The following is a 19,837-nucleotide window of genomic DNA, read 5'->3' as shown; positions in this document are numbered from 1 at the left end:
GGCAAAGTAATGTCTCTGCTTTTTAATATACTATCAAGGTTGGTCATAACTTTCCTTCCAAGGAGCAAGTGTCTTTTAATTTCATGGCTGCAATCAGCATCTGCAGTGATTTTGGGCCCAAAAAAATAAAGTCTGACACTGTTTCCACTGTTTTTCCATCTATTTCCCATGAAGTGATGGGACCAGATGCCATGATCTTTGTTTTCTGAATGTTGAGCTTCAAGCCAACCTTTTCACTCTCCTCTTTCACTTTCATCAAGAGGCTTTTGAGTTCCTCTTCACTTTCTGCCATAAGGGTAGTGTCATCTGCATATCTGAGGTTATTGATATTTCTCCCAGCAATCTTGATTCCAGCTTGTGCTTCTTCCAGCCCAGCGTTCCTCATGATGTACTCTGCATATAAGTTAAATAAGCAATATACAACCTTGATGTACACCTTTTCCTATTTGGAACCAGTCTGTTGTTCCATGTACAGTTCTAACTGTTGCTTCCTGACCTGCATACAGGTTTCTCAAGAGGCAGGTCAGGTGGTCTGGGATTCCCATCTCTTTCAGAATGTTCCACAGTTTATTGTGACCGACACAGTCAAAGGCTTTGGCATAGTCAATGAAGCAGAAATAGATGTTTTTCTGAAACTGAAAAACTAGCAGGGGAAAAAGAAGGGAGTTATAGGATATGACTGGAGGCTTGGGAACAACCATGCCTGGTGCTTGAGACAGTGTGGAAATTGTGTTACTGTTGGGGAAATGGCAGCTCCTGAGGTTGGTGCTTCCCTATAGATTAAAGGGCTTTCCTGTAGCTCAAACGGTAAAGAATCTGCTTGCAATGCAGAAGACCAGGGTTTGATCCTTGGGTTGAGAAGATCCTCTGGAGAAGGAAATGGCAAACCACTCCAGTATTCTTGCCTGAAGAATCCCATGGACACAGCAGCCTGGCGGACTACAGCCTGTGGGGTTGCAGAGTCGGACATGACTGAGCAACTAACGCGAGGTTGGCTTTCAGCTGACCTTGGTGCTAAATTGAATGTACTCATGATTCACTAGCATCCCTTTCAATCCAGTGTTTTTCCATAAGCAGAAAAAAATTGTCTTGTGTTCTTTGACTCAGATTCCTCCTCAGCATGCACACATTGTTGCCTGATAAAGCGTTTGGTTTTTCCTACCAAGTGCAGCTTTATGTGTTCTCTATCCCATCTGGGGAAAGCCTTCTAGATTATGACCTACAACCAAGACCACTTCTTCGCCTTATACTCTGATTCCAGTTGATTTTTTTGAATCTGAGAAATTATTTTTTAAGTTCCTGGAAATGGCCTCTAGGTTTGAATAACTTATATGGAAATGTTGATAATGTGCAATTTTAGGCAAACTCAGAGATGTGGTTGTTTGGATTACTGGATAAAGATGGCGTTACCAATGTTACTTTTGAAAATAGACTGAAAGATTAAGTTGAGCCATTTTAATTATTCTAATTTCTTTTAAAATTTTTACCCCAAAGAGTCTGATAAAGGGAAACACTCATTCTGGAAACTCATCACTTTACCCAAGGTTGCCTTTTTATCCTTTGTCATCACCTCATTCAGCTCCTGTTTTGGCTTCCTTGATCCTACACTGTCCCTCTTTGTTTTGGAGAAGGTGAGTAGCCTGGTGATGAAAACTCCTCATTGTGGTAGGTGCACATAATTGCTTATTCTCAGGCCCTGCTTGCTAGAAAGTCCTGGGTGTGGCTGCAAGGAGGAGGCCGAATGAAATCTATTCATCACGATAGCCTGTACCTTCCCTCTGTGATGTCCCTATAACTAGGGGTCTGATTTGTGTAAATGAAAGAAGGCTTTCATCTGGTCTCTTTATCGTAGGCCTTGCTCTAGTCATCATAGATCTGGCTTGGGCAGCATCCTGACTGCTTAACAAGGATACTTTCCTCTATTTAAATTCCATTGAGGCATTTGAGGTTGAGTGGCTCATTTAATGTGAGGTGTCCTTCTTTTCTAACAGATCCCCTCTGGGTCCATTTACTTTTAGTCTATTGCATATATTTGAAAGACTATGAACTATATTGATCTGAAATGGGAGAAAGGAACCAGGAGTCTCTATTTTTTTAATGCTGAAAATGACTGAATTTTAAAGTTTGATGTCATAGCAACTTGTTCTTTGATATTTTTGAAAAAAGATTATTAAGAAATAATGCAATAGAGTATATTACTGAGTCTGATAGTTAATTATACTAGAGAGTTAATCTGTGTTTATAAAGACAAAAATCTACTAGCTGCAGCCATGTTCACTTTGAGGCCCTAGAATGAAGAAAGCACCATTATCAGAAACACAACCCCTTCAAGTCACTCAACAGTTTGGGGTATTCTACAGGTAAACTTGGGGACTGTAATTTTACTGCCAGGCCCAAGTTTTGGAAAATAATATAATATCACAGTTAAGCAGTGAGCATCTATGAGGTAATGCATAAGAAAAATATCTTGTGTTTTCAATGACACATTCCATTCACATTATCAACAACGAGTCTGCTTAAGAGTCATTTTTCTTCCTTTTAAGAACTCTGTCCAAACCTTGAAAAAAATTGTAACAATCTTTCATAAACCCGGGTTGCTCATGTCTAACTTATAAAAATCTTTAAAAATGTACTTCCCTGTTTTTCTATCACATTTTTTTTTTCCTGTTGCCCTTCTTCTGCCTTATCTGTTCTTTGAATTGGCTTTTTTATTGTCCTGTCACTGGTTGACCAGTCTTTTAGGGAAGGAAGGGGTCCACCCTGTCTCCCACTAGTTGTAAAATCAGAAGAGGATATTTCTGGCTTTTATATCTTGCTACTGTCTTTAAAGGGCTAATTTTTAGCTTGAATTATGTCATAAAAATTGTTAAAACATATACTGACCTAAGTAGATCCCATGTGCTTAAGTAAAGAGTAGTTAAGGAAATTAAGGAAAATGAGAATGACTCAGATAACCAATAAAGGCATTTATATCATGTTGGTAACAGTAACAGAGTTATGAGGTAGCTTACTATTTTTAAAGCCTTTTTAAAAGTGTCATACCATCTAATTCTTTAATTAGTGACTTCCTTTGAGATGGATAGAATAGACATTATCATCAGTGCTTTTTACATCATTGCACTTTAGTCTGTGGACAGACAGCATACCGGGGATTGTTGCTTGACATGCAGATTCTCAGGCCTCCTCCCAGACTTTTTGAATTAGAAATTCTTGGACTGGGGTTCACAAACCTCTTATGACAAGTTCTCCAGGTAACTTTTTGTGTATACTAACGTTTGCAAAGCACAGGTTGACATGTAACAATGCTGTGGTTCATAGAAGGGTAATTAAAAAATTTACTATCAAATGCTAACAAAGCAAAAACATCCTGTATTTCTGACCTCTGGTTAGGTTTCTTCTCCCATAATGAAAATATAATCCATTTACAAACATAAGACAAAAATCACGAAGGATGCTAAGTGTTAGTAGTAGCCTCATGGCAGGTGATAAGAGCTGAAGAGATGTAGAAGGAAAAGATAAATGTTTATTTTTAAAAATGATTTAACCATGTAACTTTAACACGGGATTTCTTTTACAGTTTAATTTACCAGCTGGATATGTGGGACTGGTATTCCTGGGTTTGGCATTATCCTATGCCATTTCTTCACCACTGGTGGGCCTACTCAGTGATAAAATGCCAGTATGTACACTTCATTGATATTTAAGAATGACTTTTGTATGTCTAGACTGGTGGTTGTCCAACTGTACTTCTGGAGTTCTGCAGGGCTACTGATTAGAATGAACATATTCAAAATTTTTAAAATGTTATCTTTACTGAAGTATAGTTGACAAATAAAACTTTAAGATATTTGAAGTATACATCATGGTGATTTGGTATATCTACACATTGTGAAAGGATTCTCTCCATCTAGTTAATTAATATATCCATCACCACAGCTATCTTTGTGGGGGAAGGGGAGAAGTGAGAACATTTAAATTCTTATATATTCATTTTTTTGAGCTGATGGAGAGGTTTCAGTGTGAGGTCTCAGTATCTTCCAACTTGTCATCACCCTGAGCTGATTCACTTTTCAATTGCTTCAGCTGGAAAAAGGGGAAGCTTATGTCCAAACTGAAAATCCCATGGATGGAGGAGCCTGGTGGGCTACAGTCCGTGGGGTCGCTAAGGGTCGGACACGACTGGGCGACTTCACTTTCACTTTTTACTTTCACACATTGGAGAAGGAAATGGCAACCCACTCCAGTGTTCTTGCCTGGAGAATCCCAGGGACGGGGGAGCCTGGTGGGCTTCTGTCTATGGGGTCACACAGAGTTGGACACGACTGAAGTGACTTAGCAGCAGCAGCAGCATGTCCAAACTGTTGAAAAACTCCTGGATTAGACTTTTCTAAAGGAAAAAGTTCCCTTGATGAAAAAAAAAATGGATTGACGTTAATAATCAGGACAGAGCTCAAAGGTACTTACGACTTGACCAACTTAAAAGGATAAAATGTAGTTTTTCTACGAGAGTGAAAGGACTGGTCATGTCAATATGCATCGTTATCCCAGAGGCATCCTGAAAGAAAGTTTCTTCTATTCTCCTTTCACTAGGTTTAAATGGTTCAGTCTAGATGACTAGTATAGAGAGCTTAGTACTATTAACCAACTCTCAAGCTTCTGTGATACTAGTGCTTATTTTCATGTTTCCCCTCTTTGTGGCACATGGGTATATATTTATGAAGACTGATTATGTGGAGATCGCTTGGTAATCCAGGTGACGAAAAGCAAGTGTCTTAAAGTGTTTGGAGCTTAGTTTTAAGATGTAGCTGTATATATAACTGAACGGATATCATACCCTTGTAATGTTTAGCCTGCATTTCAGTAGTTTATAAGAAAAAATTTTATTTGATACTTTTTTAAATGTGAATTTTTCTAGATAATGCATCTACTTGGTTGTTTCTTGTGGTGACTGCTTCTTTCAAATTGTTATATTTGAAACAGTTCATCATTTGCAAAATCTACAATATACTCCCTTTCCAAGGGATCTTGTCCTTTGCTCATACCCTGTCTTGAGGTATACTGATTGCACTTGCTTTTGTGTTTACCATCTACCCTGTTTTCTCTTACATGTAAAATTTTGTTTTCTTCAATGTATTGATTTTTTTAAAAAATATCATGATTTGTATTCCTTGATGATTTCTGTATGTTCTTGGATTATGGGAGGTTTTTACCTGTAAGTCTCTTTGGACTTTCTTTCTCAGCACCTAAGGAAATGGCTTCTGGTTTTTGGAAACTTAACCTTAGCAGGTTGCTACATGCTCTTAGGACCTGCCCCATTCTTGCACATTAAGAGGTAATTTTTTTTCTTCTTTCAAATTTTCAGCCAAATATTATTGAGAATTATTTTTAAGAATTTTGGTGTAACACTGATATGCTTAGTATCTTTGAATCTTATTATTTAAATAATTATCAGATTTAGGACGATATTGAAATATTTGTTTTACTGACAGTATTACTGGATGCTAGCAATGGTCTAAGCGAACATCAGTGCATAAAATCTATATCAAATGAGAAAAATGCTTATTTTTTCTTTGTGTTTCAATTGCAATTTGTTTATTTTAAAAATAGCGCTTGTTATCTACCTTTCGCTGATTGTTCTTAGAATATGCTTTTTCTTTTTTTTTTTTTTTCACTACTTCTTGCTCCTTGAGGTAGGAACTAAATTTTTTTTGTTTCTGTGTCATCCTTAGTATATGGTAGCTGCTTACTAAAGCTCGTTTATTATAACTTCTTTGCTAAAATAAAGTGAGTTACTTAAAGCTTTTTAGGTACCTCTGGGACAAAACATGACATGGAAAAAAGCAAGGATTTCAGAGTCCTTCACGTTTGGGTTTGTATTTGGGCTTTGTGCCTTCTTTGGTATGTGAACTTAGGTAACTCATTTAACTTCCAAGAGCCTAGGTTTTCTTATCCACACACAAAACAGGTGATAATAGAACCATTGGAATAACTTTCTAGGCTCAGGATGAAGTGACTCCAGCCCAGGGTGCCATATCAGCAAACCAAAGCTTAGAAAACTTTCATATCCTTGTAAATGTTCCTCCTGACCAGAAAGCAATATATCCAGTCAGCCAGTCACCCCCAGATCGCCAACCCTGCTCTGGCTTTCTCTCCCCAGACAAGATAGACTGTGTGGCCCTGGCCAATCAGATATTTTCTGATTTTCTCTTCCTTGTTCTTCACTCTTTACCCTGTAAAAGCTTCCTGCCTTCCATCCCATTTTGCAGTCCTCTGAAAGGAGACCATACACTTCATGAAGTGTTAAGTAAAGTTTGCTTCTATCACCTAGATTGTCTTCTTTAAAAGTTGTTTTAACAGACTCACATGGCAGGGTTGCTGCAAGGATTCAAAAGAGCAGTGGGTATGAAGTAACTGACATAGGGCCTGGCAAGGAATGAATAGCAGGTTCCTGTCACTTCTTTACCGCGTCCCTTCTGTGCCCTTTTTCAGTCAATGGAATTTTAAAACTAAGTGCTTGAAGGAGTGACATTAACGTTGACATTTTAATCAACTTTGAAAGGATTTTATATGGTGATAAGGCAGGATGATTCCGGGCATGTGACATGTGTGGCCAAAGACCTCGGGATAGCAGAATGAATTGATTTTTTTCCATCAAAATGTAAAGATCAGATGGGAATAAGAATCAGACTAGTCTTGTAATCTGTGAAAGGAACTTCTCCCAGGATCCTGCCTGCCCTTTTTGGCATGAAGCTTTGTTGTCTCTTTCAATGTTAATTTTTTTTTTTTTCTCCAAAACTTTTTTTGCAGTCAGCTCTGGTTGTTGGTGCTGATATTAGTCATAAATGGTATCTCTGCTGGAATGAGCTTAATTCCAACTTTCCCAGAGATTCTCAGTTGCGCACAGTAAGTTACTTCCGTTGCTTGAGCTATTGTTGTAATTAACAGTAAACATCACAAGCTTTCTTGAATTTATCAGTTTTTTAGGATGTTGGATTTTTTTTACATTACTAAATCTTCATGATTTCATGTCACACAATATTATTATAAATATTATAAGCAACAATACAATAATATAAATGATGATATAGAGTAATATTAATAGTGATAGGTAAAATGGGTTGTGGATAGAAGCTTGGCTTGGTTTACACCTTGATACAGATACACTTTTAAAAAGTCAAAGCATATATATATATATATATATATATATGTGTATATGCATAACTGAAGCCCTTTGCTGTACAATAGGAATTAACACAACACTGTAAATCAATTATACTTCAATAAATTTTAAAATAAAGCCAAAGCACAGTGGAAAGACCTCAGCATCATTTCCCTCTCACAGTGGAGGTCCATACAAGGACACAGAGTGACCACGTAAAATGATTTTAGCACCAATTCCAACGTGTGTATTTTCCTCCCTCACACCACCAAGTACTTCTCTGAAACCAGGTGGGTGTCCTGCAATTCAATTAATTCTGAAACCATTTAGGTGGAGATAGCAGCAGATCCCACAGGTTAAGGGCTCAGTCCCACAAGACTGCTGTCTGCTTCAGAAGCCAATTTCAAGTGCAAGTTGTTACCTGTGTTTCTAACCCACTGGCTGTAAATCAGCAGTTCCCGTGACTTGGATTTGATTAATTTACTAGAGTAGCTCATAGATCTCAGGAAACCAGTTCACTTGTCAACAGTCAGATGACAGAATACAAAGGGCAGTGAGGTCCCAAGCAATGGAGCCTCTATCTGGGCCCAGCACTGTGGCACGTGGAAGCATTCTGGCTTCCCAAGCTGGGAGAATTCTGAACTCAGTTCCTTTGGATGTTTATGAAAGCTTCATTACATAGGCATGGCTGATTAAATCATTGGCCAATTGGCGATTGATTTAATCTCCAGCCCCATTCCCATCCCTATGGGGAAGGGATTTGTGGGGCTGAAAGTTCCAACTCTCTAATCCATATTGATTCTCCATGCAGTATAGGTGCTGGTCCAAAAATCATCTCATTAATACAACAAAAGACACTTTTTTTTAAAATGGCTTTCATATTTTAGGAAATTCCACAGATTTTAGGAGTTCTTTGCCAGGAATGGGGAAGACCAAATATATCTTTTTATTATGAAGTACTGTACCACAACAGGCATTTGTCACTTGGCCGTCAGTCTTTAGTATATGTGATGATGAATACAAAGTGAACTTGAGCAAGAACATAACTGTTGGGTCTGATGTGCCAGTTCAACAATCCTCATAGAAATAAGCAGCTGCTGCTGTGCTTTCTGAAAGTTGCCCATTGTTCTCTTTACATGTTTGTTTCAAGATTGCTTAATTGTATACTTTAATAAATATGTAATGTAAGTGGGTCATGATTCTTATTATATCCTATATATACAGTAGAAGCATTTCTGGAAAACCCTGGAGTAACCATAAGTAAGAGAATATCTTCAAATTAGTTTAACTTTTTACTTTAGAAATGGAGTGTTCTTGCTGTCGGGTTTGTCCAGATTATCCCTGGTTTGGTTTAGTTTATCTACCATATGCTATTCCTTTGTTTCATGAAAGTTTCCCTCTTAATCATGAATATACTCGTTTCTTTTTGCAGTGAAAATGGATTTGAAGAAGGATTAAGTACCCTGGGACTTGTGTCAGGTCTCTTTGGTGCAATGTGGTCAGTTGGGTGAGTAGCTTTGGAATTTAATTCACACTTGTAAGTTGGAGACTACTATTCCCATTTTACAGATGGAGAAATTCAGACACTGAGAGATCAGATGAGCTGCCAGAAGGTGCATAATTCTCTTAGGGCAATGCTGCAGTTTGACCCATGCTATCTGACTTCAAGATCAGTGGTTATACCAACAGTTTTAATAAGGTAACCACAATGGTCTCATATACTTTGTCTTATTTAAGCTATATTTTAAAGTTCTTTTAACAGGAGCGTGTCTCAGGTTTAAAGATGTATTCATTTATTCATTCATTTTTGTATTTATTTTTTACTCTGTACTATGTTGTTGTTCAGTTGCTAAGTCGTGTCTGACTCTTTGCAACCCCACGGACTATAGCCTATCAGGCTCCTCTGTCCATGGGATTTCCCAGGCAAGAATACTGGAGTGGGTTGCTATGCCCTCCTCCAGGGGATCTTCCCGACCCAGGGATCAAACCCACATCTACTGCATCTTCTGCATTGGCAGGCGGATTCTTTTCCTTTGAGTCACCAGGGAAGCCCACTCTGTACTATACCAGAGAGATAATTATATGCTAGCTGTGTAGCTGTCATCAATCAGTATGTACTGAGTTATTTTAAATACAAATACCTGGAGAGAATATAAGAAAGACTCTTTTGAATGCATGCCATCTTTTTAAAATTCTCATATAAGGCACCAGCTTTTCAGAAGCAGTCATAATTTTAAGATTGTTTAAACATTTCAAACATTATCCTTTTCAGGTAGAATTATTTTCTTACTTCCCTTGTGGCTCAGCTGGTAAAGAATCCGCCTGCAATGTGGGAGACCTGGGTTCAATCCCTGGGTTGAGAAGATACCCTGGAGAAGGGAAAGGCTACCCACTCCAGTATTCTGGCCTAGAGAATTCCATGAGCTATACAGTCCATGGGGTCGAAAAGAGTTGGACATGTCTGAGCAACTTTCACTTTCTATTTTCTTACACCTAATGCCCTGTTCAGGGCTTTCCAGGTGGCACTAGTGGTAAAGGATCCGCCTACAAAGCAGGAGACAAGATGAGGGTTTGGTCCCTTGGTTGGGAGGATCCCCTGGAGGAGGGCATGGTGACCCACTCCAGTATTCTTGCCTAGAGAATCCCATGGACAGAGGATCCTGACAGGCTACAGTTCATGGGGTCACAAATAGTCAGACAAGACTGAAGCAACTTAGCATGCACACACATGTAGTTTCAATATAATGAATTGAAGAGGTCATGTAGCCCATAAGAAGTAACTTTTGGGGGCTCTATTTAATCCTCTTCTTTCCGTTGTTAGTGCTTTTGTAGGACCAACGCTGGGGGGATTTCTCTATGAGAAAATTGGTTTCGAATGGGCAGCTGCTCTACAGGGTCTCTGGGCTCTGGCAAGCGTGAGTAATTAGTCTTTTACTTTCATTTTTCTTATGTTTATGGAGAAACGTGACTTGGATAATTGACGTTAACCATATCTTTCTTTGTGTTAAAGGGACTAGTGATGGGCTTGTTTTATCTGTTGGAGCACTTGAGGAGAAGGAGGAGGTATGGTCAACTCTGGAACTTTTTTCCTCCCTTTAAAATTTGCCTAGTGGGAGTGGAAAGCAAACAGCATTTTACACGCATTCTCCAGTCTGAAGATCTCTTGGCACTCTGTGCTTCATCACTTGATAGACACATATATGGAAATAGTTGGGTAGCGATGTAGGTACGGAGTTTTTTTTAAGGTGAGAAGTATTGAGGTTGGCCTCTTGTTTCCTTCAATATAGATCTGAGCTTCAAAATATCCTTGGCACAGAGGAGGAACGGACTGCTCTCTTGTCTGATGAAAGGTAGCCTTAGGAATTTCAACCAATACAGGACTGGAAGATGGATGCTCCTGGCCTTGAACATCAGTGTGGACTTTCTTAATTTTTATGCACAAAACTCCATGGACTCCACACTAGCATCCTGGAAATGTTAACATAGTTTTGGGTGATCCTGTGTTGGGCTACACATCCTGTCATCCCGAAGAACTAGCCTACTGAACCAGTCATATTTGAAATCTTAAATATGAGAGGAGTCTTTGAAAATGAACAGAAGTTTGTGGTTCTGAGTGGCTGGACTTGGCCTTGAAGATGCTGTTGACTCTAGGTGTCCGTTTCATCTGTTTACTTTTTACTGAGTGCACTGATTCTGTGAATGTACCTTTTTTATTAATAGGAAAAGAAATGAATTGATTTGACATGCCTATAAATAATGTAAAGATAACTGAAAATATACAGAATAATTACTGTGAAATCAGTTTTTAAAATAGTTGCTTTCTCTGTGTCCTGAGTTTTTGTTTGTTTGTTTTTGTTTAAAAAGCAATTTCCAGCCTATGGTATAAAAACTCTATTGTATATCGTGGCCATCAGCTTTTCTAAAAATTTTGTTTGTGTGAAAGATACAAGAATAATATTACTTAGCACTTTCAATTTTGTAACATACTGTGAATTAGGATCTTGATTTATAAATAATGCTTGGTTTAATATTATTCATTTCTCTTAATGTCTCTGTTTTAGTTCTGTCATTAAAAAAATTAAATATTTCCAATAGATGTATCCCATTTCCAGAGCAAGTGAGTCCACAGGAATACTTGTTCTATGTTAGGGAAGGGGTTCCTCTGACTTCATGTAAAATCCATGTCGTTGTTTTGAGTGACTCTCTGCTGTGCAACTCTCATACCTCCTGATCCATTCTCATAGTATAATAGCTACATTTACCACCACCCCCAATTTTTTAGTAGACTAAATGGTTTTTCATCTATTTAGTAATTCAAACATATTGAATGCCTTCTCTAAGCAGACATTGTGCTTGGTATTACAAAATTAGCTGTGATCAAGATAAACAGTCTAGCCTTTATGGAACTAATATTTTAGTGGAAGGGATAAACAATAAATAACTAGAATCTCTAGTTATCTATGACAGAAAAAACCTGGTGATATGAAAGAGTAATTGGCTGGAGTTGATTAAGTGTGAGGATCCTCCTTTAGATAAGGCCTGTCTGTGGAGGGGCATTTGAACTGAAATCTGAAGGATGACAATGAGACAGCCACTGAGAGGGGAGAGCCCTCCTCAGTTTGCACAAAAAAGCTTGACATGGTCAAAGAGAAGGTGGCCGTGGTCCACAAGGCTGGATACCGGTAAACAGAGGAATTTGGAGAGGTGGGGAGCGACTGGGTTTTGAATGGAGGATACCAGAATTTGATTCATATTTCAGGAAGCTCATTGTGTTTGCATACTAGGGGTAGAGGGAGATCTTTGGAAGCTTTGAGAAAGTCATTAATAGTTCCAAGCAAGAAGGTGATGAAGTAGAGAGAAAGGGACGTCTTTGGAAGTGGAAGCAACAGGGCTTGTTGATATGGAGAGAGGAGAGGGAAATTCAGGACGACTCCTAGGATCCGGCTTGAGAGTATGGGTGGGCAGCGATGCTCCTTAGTAAAATGGGGAAGAATGGGAGCAAAGCAGGTCCTGAAGAAGCAAAACAAACCTTGCCCTTTCACATCACTGGAAGGGAAAAAAAAAGATCACAATACCCAGATTGGATAATATGGACAGAAACTGGACCTAAGGACCATTTTGGAAGGCTGCTGCTGCTGCTGCTAAGTCGCTTCAGTCGTGTCCAACTCTATGCGACCCCATAGATGGCAGCCCACCAGGCTCCACCGTCCCTGGGATTCTCCAGGCAAGAATACTGGAGTGGGTTGCCATTTCCTTCGGAAGGCTGCTTGGCATTAATTCCCCAAACTGAAGATTCACAAGCCCAGTGAACTCTTCATTCCCCTCCTCCCTCCAAGCCCCTTAACCCTGAGAACTCCACAGGGTGGTCCAGGGCGTGCCAAGCCAAGCACAAATGGCCTATCACTCCTCCCCCGTTTGCTGGAGTGGCACTAGGACGAGTGTGACCCCGGCCCGCTGCACTCGTGTGCAGTGCGGAAAGGGCCAGGCCCGGAGCATCCTGGCTCCATTCCAGTGCTTTTCTTCCCCTGGGCGAAGGCTGGAGGAAAACACCAGGCTGCCGCTCGTCGGCGCAGGGGTCAAGGATGCCGCCGAGTGTCTGCAGTTCCCAATTCTGCCACGTAGGGCCGCTATTAAAGCACCGCCAGGATCCGTCAGCGGCTCAAAGCAGGGCAGCGGCGCCGCAGCTTGCACCGCCTCGACCTGGCGTCCAGACGTCACTCTGGACTGTCGGCCTATTACCGTTAGCGCGCTGCTGACTGTTGGAGAGAAGTTCAAAGTCAGCGCAAAGATTCCAGGCTGTCTGGCGAGAGAAGTTTTTGTTCCCACTCCCAAAACACTGCTGACCGTACGTGCTGTGGGTACCGGTGTATTTAAAGTCACTTTGTACCAAACCAATTTTGCACTTTCTTCATGTTATGATTTTGAAATGTTAAATGACAGAAAGGTTAGAAGTATAAGAAATGATAGCAGAACTTTGAACAATGAAACCAAAAAGTAGGTCAAAACTATTAAGGGGAATCTTTGTTTGTGTTTATGGTTGGTTGGTTTAGTGGTTAAATCGTGTCCGACTCTTGCGATCCCATGGACTGTAGTCCGCCCGGCTCCTCTGTCCATGGAATTCTCCAGGCAAGAATACTGGAGTGAGTTGCCATTTCCTTCTCCAGGGGATATTCCCGACCCAGGAATCGAACCCAGGTCTCCTGCATTGAGGCAGATGATTTATCAACTGAGTTGTGGTCTTCTAAATGTAACAAAAATACCCACTTTAAAAGAAATCTTTTTTTTTTTTTAATAAGGCTGAATGTAGAATATAAGTAAAAAATATCTTTTATGTTAAGATCACATTGCACCCTATACATATATGACATAGACTAATCCAAAGAAAAAATAAACAGGACAAATAAAAATCACAGATTTTTAGAAATTAAACTTAAAAAAATTTGTGATAATTGTTGATTCACATGTAGTTATAAGAAATAATATCCAGAGATCATCTTATTCTTTATCCAGGTTCCCCCAATGGTAACAGCTTGTAACACTTATAGTACAGTATTATAACCAGGTTATATTGGTAGAGTCAAGATAAAGAAAAATTCCCAGTCTTCAAATTGCCCAGGCTGCCACTTTTCTTTCACACCTACTCCTTCCTTAATCTCTTGCAATCACTAATCTGTCTCCTATTTCTGTAATTTTGTCATTTCAAGAATGCAGCATAAAGAAAATCATATAGTATGTTATCTTCTGGGATTGCCTTATTTCACTCAGCATAAGATTCTTGAAACCCATCCACATTGTTGCATGTGTCGGTAGGTCATTTGTCACTGAGTAGTATTACATGATATGGGCATACAGCTTGGTTATTCTTCCATTGAAGGGCATTTGGATTGTTTTCAGTTTTTAGGTAAAACAAAGCTGCTATTAACATTCATGTACAGGTTTTTGTGAGAAAATGTCTTCTCTGGGATAAATGCCCAGGAATACAACTGTTGAGTTGTAAGGTAATTGCATGATTAGTTTTTCCCCCAAATAACCCATATATTTTACATAGGAAATTGGATTTGGACAATAATTATTAAATATTATGCATCAATGAAATATTCTATTTACTTGCTTATTAAGTTATCCAGATTTAAATATGTTAAACATACCTTCTCATATCTAGCTGGCAAGAGAGGTGGATAACAAATACTGAACTGCCAACTGATTTTCATTAAATACAATTAGTAAGTGAGAAAACAAAGATCATGGCATCTGGTCCCATCACTTCATGGGAAATAGATGGAAAAACAGTGGAAACAGTGTCAGACTTTATTTTTTGGGGCTCCAAAATCACTGCAGATGCTGATTGCAGCCATGAAATTAAAAGACGCTTGCTCCTTGGAAGGAAAGTTATGACCAACCTTGATAGCATATTAAAAAGCAGAGACATTACTTTGCCAACCAAGGTCTGTCTAGTCAAGGCTATGGTTTTTCCTGTGGTCATGTATGGATGTGAGAGTTAGACTGTGAAGAAAGCTGATCGCCGAAGAATTGATGCTTTTGAACTGTGGTGTTGGAGAAGACTCTTGAGGGTCCCTTATACTGCAAGGAGATCCAACCAGTCCATTCTAAAGGAGATCAATCCTGGGTGTTCATTGGAAGGACTGATGCTAAAGCTGAAACTCCAATACTTTGGCCACCTCATGCGACGAGGTGACTCACTGGAAAAGACTCTGATGCTGGGAAAGGTTGGGGGCGGGAGGAGAAGGGGACAACGGAGAATGAGATGGCTGGATGGCATCACCGACTCTGTGGACATGAGTTTGTGTGAGCTCCGGGAGTTGGTGATGGACAGGGAGGCCTGGCGTGCTGTGATTCATGGGGTCGCAGAGAGTCGGACACGACTGAGCGACTGAACTGAACTGAACTGAAAGAGCTGGTATCTTTTATTTCGGAGAAGGCAATGGCAAGCCACTCCAGTACTCTTGCCTAAATCTTTTATTTATATACAATCATTGCAAAAGGGAATGATCTGAAGACCAGTTATGATTTTTTTTTCCTTTGGTATCAGTATCATATGTCTTCGATTTATGAAATAAACATGCAGGAGAGTAAGACTCTGAAACAACATACTTATGACCAACCTATATAGCATATTAAAAAGCAGAGACATTACTCTGCCAACAAAGGTCCGTCTAGTCAAGGCTATGGTTTTTCCCGTGGTCATGTATGGATGTGAGAATTGGACTGTGAAGAAAGCTGATTGCTGAAGAATTGATGCTTTTGAACTGTGGTGCTGGAGAAGACTCTTGAGAGTCCCTTGTACTGCAAGGAGATCCAACCAGTCCATTCTAAAAGAGATTTGTCCTGGGTGTTCATTGAAAAGACTGATGTTGAAGCTGAAACTCCAATACTTTGGCCACCTCATGCGATGAGTTGACTCACTGGAAAAGAGTCTGATGCTGGGAGGGATTGGGGGTGGGAGGAGACGGGGACGACAGAGAATGAGATGGCTGGATGGCATCACCGACTCAATGGACATGAGTTTGAGTGAACTCCGGGAGTTGGTGATGGACAGGGAGGACTGGCGTGCTGTGATTCATGGGATCGCAAAGAGTCAGACACGACTGAGCGGCTGAACTGAACTGAACTGAAAGTATTAACAAATGAAACAAAATTTTACATATGCAGTTTTTCATTAAGAACAACTTGCAACTCTTAAAATATCTGCACTTTTTTCTGTCAACTACAAACTGGCACTTGCCATGGGCACTCACCCTCTATCTCTACGAAGACTGAATTATTTGCTGCCACCTCCTCTGAGTTTCAACACCCTCTGAAAGGAGTTCAGTGTGGACAGCAAAAGTGAGGCACTCAGTGATCGGGGGAGAAAACTGGCAGGACAGGTCTCGACATCTTAGACATTTCAGGAGCCTATTTTATGAAGCCAGTTCTTGTATCTCCTCATATCTAGAAAAGCACTAAAATCCTTCATAGTGGAAAACTGTTCCTCCTCACTGGCAGAAACCTTCTGGAAAAATATGTGCTTGATTGCATGTATTTCCCCCTTCACCAAAATCATATGTATACTGACCTTCCTCCATCTGTCTCTTTGAAGCAGTTTCTCGAGCTATCTGAAGTGCAATCTCCCAGGCTGCAGTCCTCATTTTGCCCAAAATAAAATTCAACTGGCAACTTCCATGTTGTGTGTTTTCTTAAGTTGACCTTTCTTTCAGAAAATCGACAGATCCACTTTGAATCACAGTTTATTTATAGATGACAATCTAAGAAACATGATATTCAGTAATAGCTTGTGATTTATAGTTTAGTGCAATTGCATCAGTGGTACTAAAATAATCTGGAATGTATTTCTTACTGATCATGGCCAACAGTAGCACAACAAATACAAAAAGCAGTACATTATTATCATTTTTAAGTTTTTGTCATTCAAGATAAGTTTGAATACCAGATCTGTTAAGTCACATTGTTATATGTTTCAAAAATTACAGTCATGAAATCTGTTGTTGGCTGATTTCAATTTCTTGTTGGCATGAAATCAGTTTCAAATCAGAATTTGAAAAGAGCTTTTTTTCTCTTTTAAGAGAGTTAAAGCCAGTGTAGGTAAATATTTTGTTTGAACACGTTGACCTGGAATAAATAGATGCCCAGATATTTCTTCAACAAAGATGGGTTTATTTGGAATCAACAGAAAACTGCAAATCAGGGTTTGTAGCCATGGTGACGGAGAAGGCAATGGCAAGCCACTCCAGTACTCTTGCCTAGAAAATCCCATGGATGGAGGAGCCTGGTAGGCTGCAGTCTGTGGGGTCGCTAAGGGTTGGACACGACTGAGTGACTTCACTTTCACTTTTCAGTTTCACACATTGGAGAAGGAAATGGCAACCCACTCCAGTGTTCTTGCCTGGAGAATCCCAGGGACGGGGGAGCCTAGTGGGCTTCCATCTATGGGGTCACACAGAGTCGGACACGACTGAAGTGACTTAGCAGCAGCAGCAGCAGCAGCAGCAGCAGCCATGGTGAGCCATGCACAAGTCCCCACACAGCAAGGGAAAGAGAACACTTTTATAAAGGGAAAAAGGAAGTTGGAAGGGCACTGGTAAACAAACAGGCCTTGGGATTTCATTGGCGGAGTCCTTGCCTGGGAAGATGAATTTTTCTTTTCCCCTTTGGGCTCTGCTATCCTCACAGGGTATGAGAGCTTCCCCTCTGATCTCCCAACTCTATTTAATTGAGATTTCTGTTTACTAAATTTTTGCAAACATCATATTAATACTTTTCATTCAAATATTTTCAGAACTTAAGTGAAATGAATGATTATATTCATTTCCTCTGTTGTTTTTGATTGCTATTACTGGTTTGCTGTTGCCTCTTTCATTTATGTATCTGATGACCATCAGAGTTACCTGGTTGTCGGTGTCCATTCCTAAGAGCTGGGTCCAGCCTGCAGATCTGGAACACGAATAGTATGAGGACAAGGATGTGCATTACGTACCACTGCCATCTGGCAGTAAGGAAGTTACAAGATTTAATTACATGCATGCCACTGCAAATTCTCTGAAAGAAAAAATATACTTGAGGTCAAACACGTTGTTAATTGGAAAAAAATAACCGCGCAAAAAAGAAAGATCTCCCCACACTTTTTCATTCCTGTACCTGGTGAATTTGTCTTGATTTGTTCTCAGGACTCAGAGGAGCAAGAACTGCCAAACAGATACAGCATATTAATTGATCTTCCATATAAACAAATTTCACTTAGCAAAGGCTAAGTTTTGGATTCTGGGTGGGTCAAAGCAGACAAACACAGACTTCAGCTTTTCTTCTCTGTCTTTGAATATAGTCACTTTGATGAATGGCCCAGCTTACAAGAAATGGAAGACGCTGCTCATAAGAAAATTCCTCCCTCACTGAGACCTCTAAATTCTCCACAAACATTTGCCTAACGTCTTCTAGAACAGGGAACAAGAGGCTGTGGGAGGTACTGTGACCCTGCCCTCCCTCCAAGCATGACTGTTGCTTACGAGGGGTGGGGCTGTGACTAGTTTTTAAAGCAACCCCCAAGCTGTTTTCCAGAGCAGTTGCACCGTTTCGCAATCTTTTCAACAGTAACATATGACTAACCCAGTTTCTCAGTAAGTTTTGTGTGTGTGTATGTTTAAATAAATAAGTTTAAATAAGATAAAACAATAGAGTGATGCATGAAATAGGGAGAGTTATTGATCAGAGAGCAAATCTGTGGGGCTGCTAGGGGAAAAACCATCCGGCTGAGCTCATAGGAATGGAATTTAAGGTATAATTCCAAGGGAAGCCATTCAGGTCAGGCTGACGTTAGAAGACAGGAAACATGAGCGATTTTGTGGAAATGAGAAAACAGAGAAGTGAACTAACTGACATTCTTTTAGCAAATTAGTGGCCAAGAACAGGTAGGCATCTGACCTGACCTGTGTCAAAGCTGTACTGGGCATTACCCTCACCAAAGGGCCTCCACCTTTTGGGTGTGAGATAATCATAACAGCAAAAGCTATTCAGCCCACTTATCAACACTTTCCAGGTGAGAGAAATGTAAGGAGAGAATGTGTAACTGGCTCATGGCCGTACACATAGGGAGTGGTTCAAACCCAGGAATTCTGTCTTCAGGGTACATACTTTAACCATTACCCAATATGATCGTGACACTCATCAATACAGTGGGAAAAAATTCATGCCATATAAACAAATAGTAATTAGATGGAACATCATGCAGAATTTAGTTATCTCTACCTGGAGGTAATGGCAATGGCAAGCCACTCCAGTACTCTTGCCTAGAAAATCCCATGGACAGCGGAGCCTGGTAGGCTGCAGTCCATGGGGTCGCTACGAGTCAGACATGACTGAGCTACTTCACTTTCACTTTTCACTTTCACACATTGGAGGAGGAAATGGCAACCCACTCCAGTGTTCTTGCCTGGAGAATCCCAGGGACGGGGGAGCCTGGTGGGCTGCCGTCTATGGGGTCACACAGAGTCGGACATGACTGAAGTGACTTAGCAGCTTAGCAGTAGCAATCTGGAGGGAAGTTCAAGAGTGGATACGTTTTACAATAGAAGAAAAATATGCTAAAAAGAAAGAATATGGAATAAATGTAAGAGTCAACTTTAGTTAGGCCTTGAAGGCTAGGAAGTGCCTAGCTTCTATTGTTCTATTACTTCTCCTGGCTATTTTGTCGTTGTTCAGTAGAAATCATGTATTGAGTTGACCAAAAAAATCATTTGGGTTTTCAGTAACATCTTATGGAAAAAACTCAAATGAACTTTTTGGCCAACCCTATAGTTCCATCTGGCCTCTATGACTGCTTGAAAGAAAAACCCAGTAATCAGAGTTGCCAGACTAGAATAATATACATACTCTTTTTCCTGGTGCCTAAGGTGTCAGCCTCCCCTGGTCACCTGCTCTCTGTACAGAAAGTAAACCAAAACAGAAACTCAGAGGTGACTGAAGGAGCTACAGGTCATGGAAAGAAGAAAGCAGATGGGATCCATCCAACGGTGGGTGGAGGATTTCACATAGCCCAAACTTGTAAGTAGTTACCTCAGGCAACAAACATGTTTTTTCACATCCTTGCCCATAAAGAACAAGGTAAATTATTGGTGAATTATTGTAGTGCCCTCATATTGGTCAACAAAACAGTAAATGTACCACTGC

The 19,837-nt window shown here is 40.1% G+C and overlaps 2 protein-coding genes across 7 annotated transcripts in view; one reads left to right on the top strand and one right to left on the bottom strand.

Annotated features, from left to right (window-relative positions):
• SLC18B1 (solute carrier family 18 member B1) overlaps positions 1-11,099 on the top strand; it is a 32,079-nt gene extending 20,980 nt beyond the window's left edge. For 4 of the 6 annotated variants that reach the window (XM_088840764.1, XM_088840766.1, XM_088840765.1 and 1 more), the window contains 7 exons: positions 1,495-1,631; positions 3,578-3,679; positions 5,241-5,332; positions 6,808-6,903; positions 8,592-8,666; positions 9,981-10,074; positions 10,170-11,099. In XM_088840764.1, coding sequence (XP_088696890.1) covers positions 1,495-1,631; positions 3,578-3,679; positions 5,241-5,332; positions 6,808-6,903; positions 8,592-8,666; positions 9,981-10,074; positions 10,170-10,385 — 812 coding nt within the window. In that variant the 3' untranslated portion in view covers positions 10,386-11,099. Of the gene's footprint in view, positions 1-1,494; positions 1,632-3,577; positions 3,680-5,240; positions 5,333-6,807; positions 6,904-8,591; positions 8,859-9,980; positions 10,075-10,169 lie in introns of all 6 variants that reach the window. The other 2 variants (XM_055433183.2, XR_016038440.1) reach the window with 2 other exon arrangements.
• A 1,460-nt stretch (positions 11,100-12,559) lies between these two features.
• Positions 12,560-18,214, bottom strand: LOC148776339 (uncharacterized). The gene is made up of 3 exons (XM_088840483.1): positions 17,813-18,214; positions 17,563-17,713; positions 12,560-12,915 (listed from the first exon to the last, which is right to left on the bottom strand). Exons 1-3 carry the CDS (start codon positions 17,894-17,896, stop codon positions 12,560-12,562), a joined length of 591 nt encoding a protein of 196 aa, XP_088696609.1. The 5' UTR covers positions 17,897-18,214.
• Between the last annotated feature and the right edge of the window lie 1,623 nt (positions 18,215-19,837).

The sequence above is a fragment of the Moschus berezovskii genome, chromosome 10, assembly GCF_049115385.1.
Source record: "Moschus berezovskii isolate FMDL1 chromosome 10, NW_MosBer_1.0, whole genome shotgun sequence".
Taxonomy (NCBI): domain Eukaryota; kingdom Metazoa; phylum Chordata; class Mammalia; order Artiodactyla; family Moschidae; genus Moschus; species Moschus berezovskii.
This window is presented reverse-complemented; position numbering and strand designations above follow the sequence as displayed.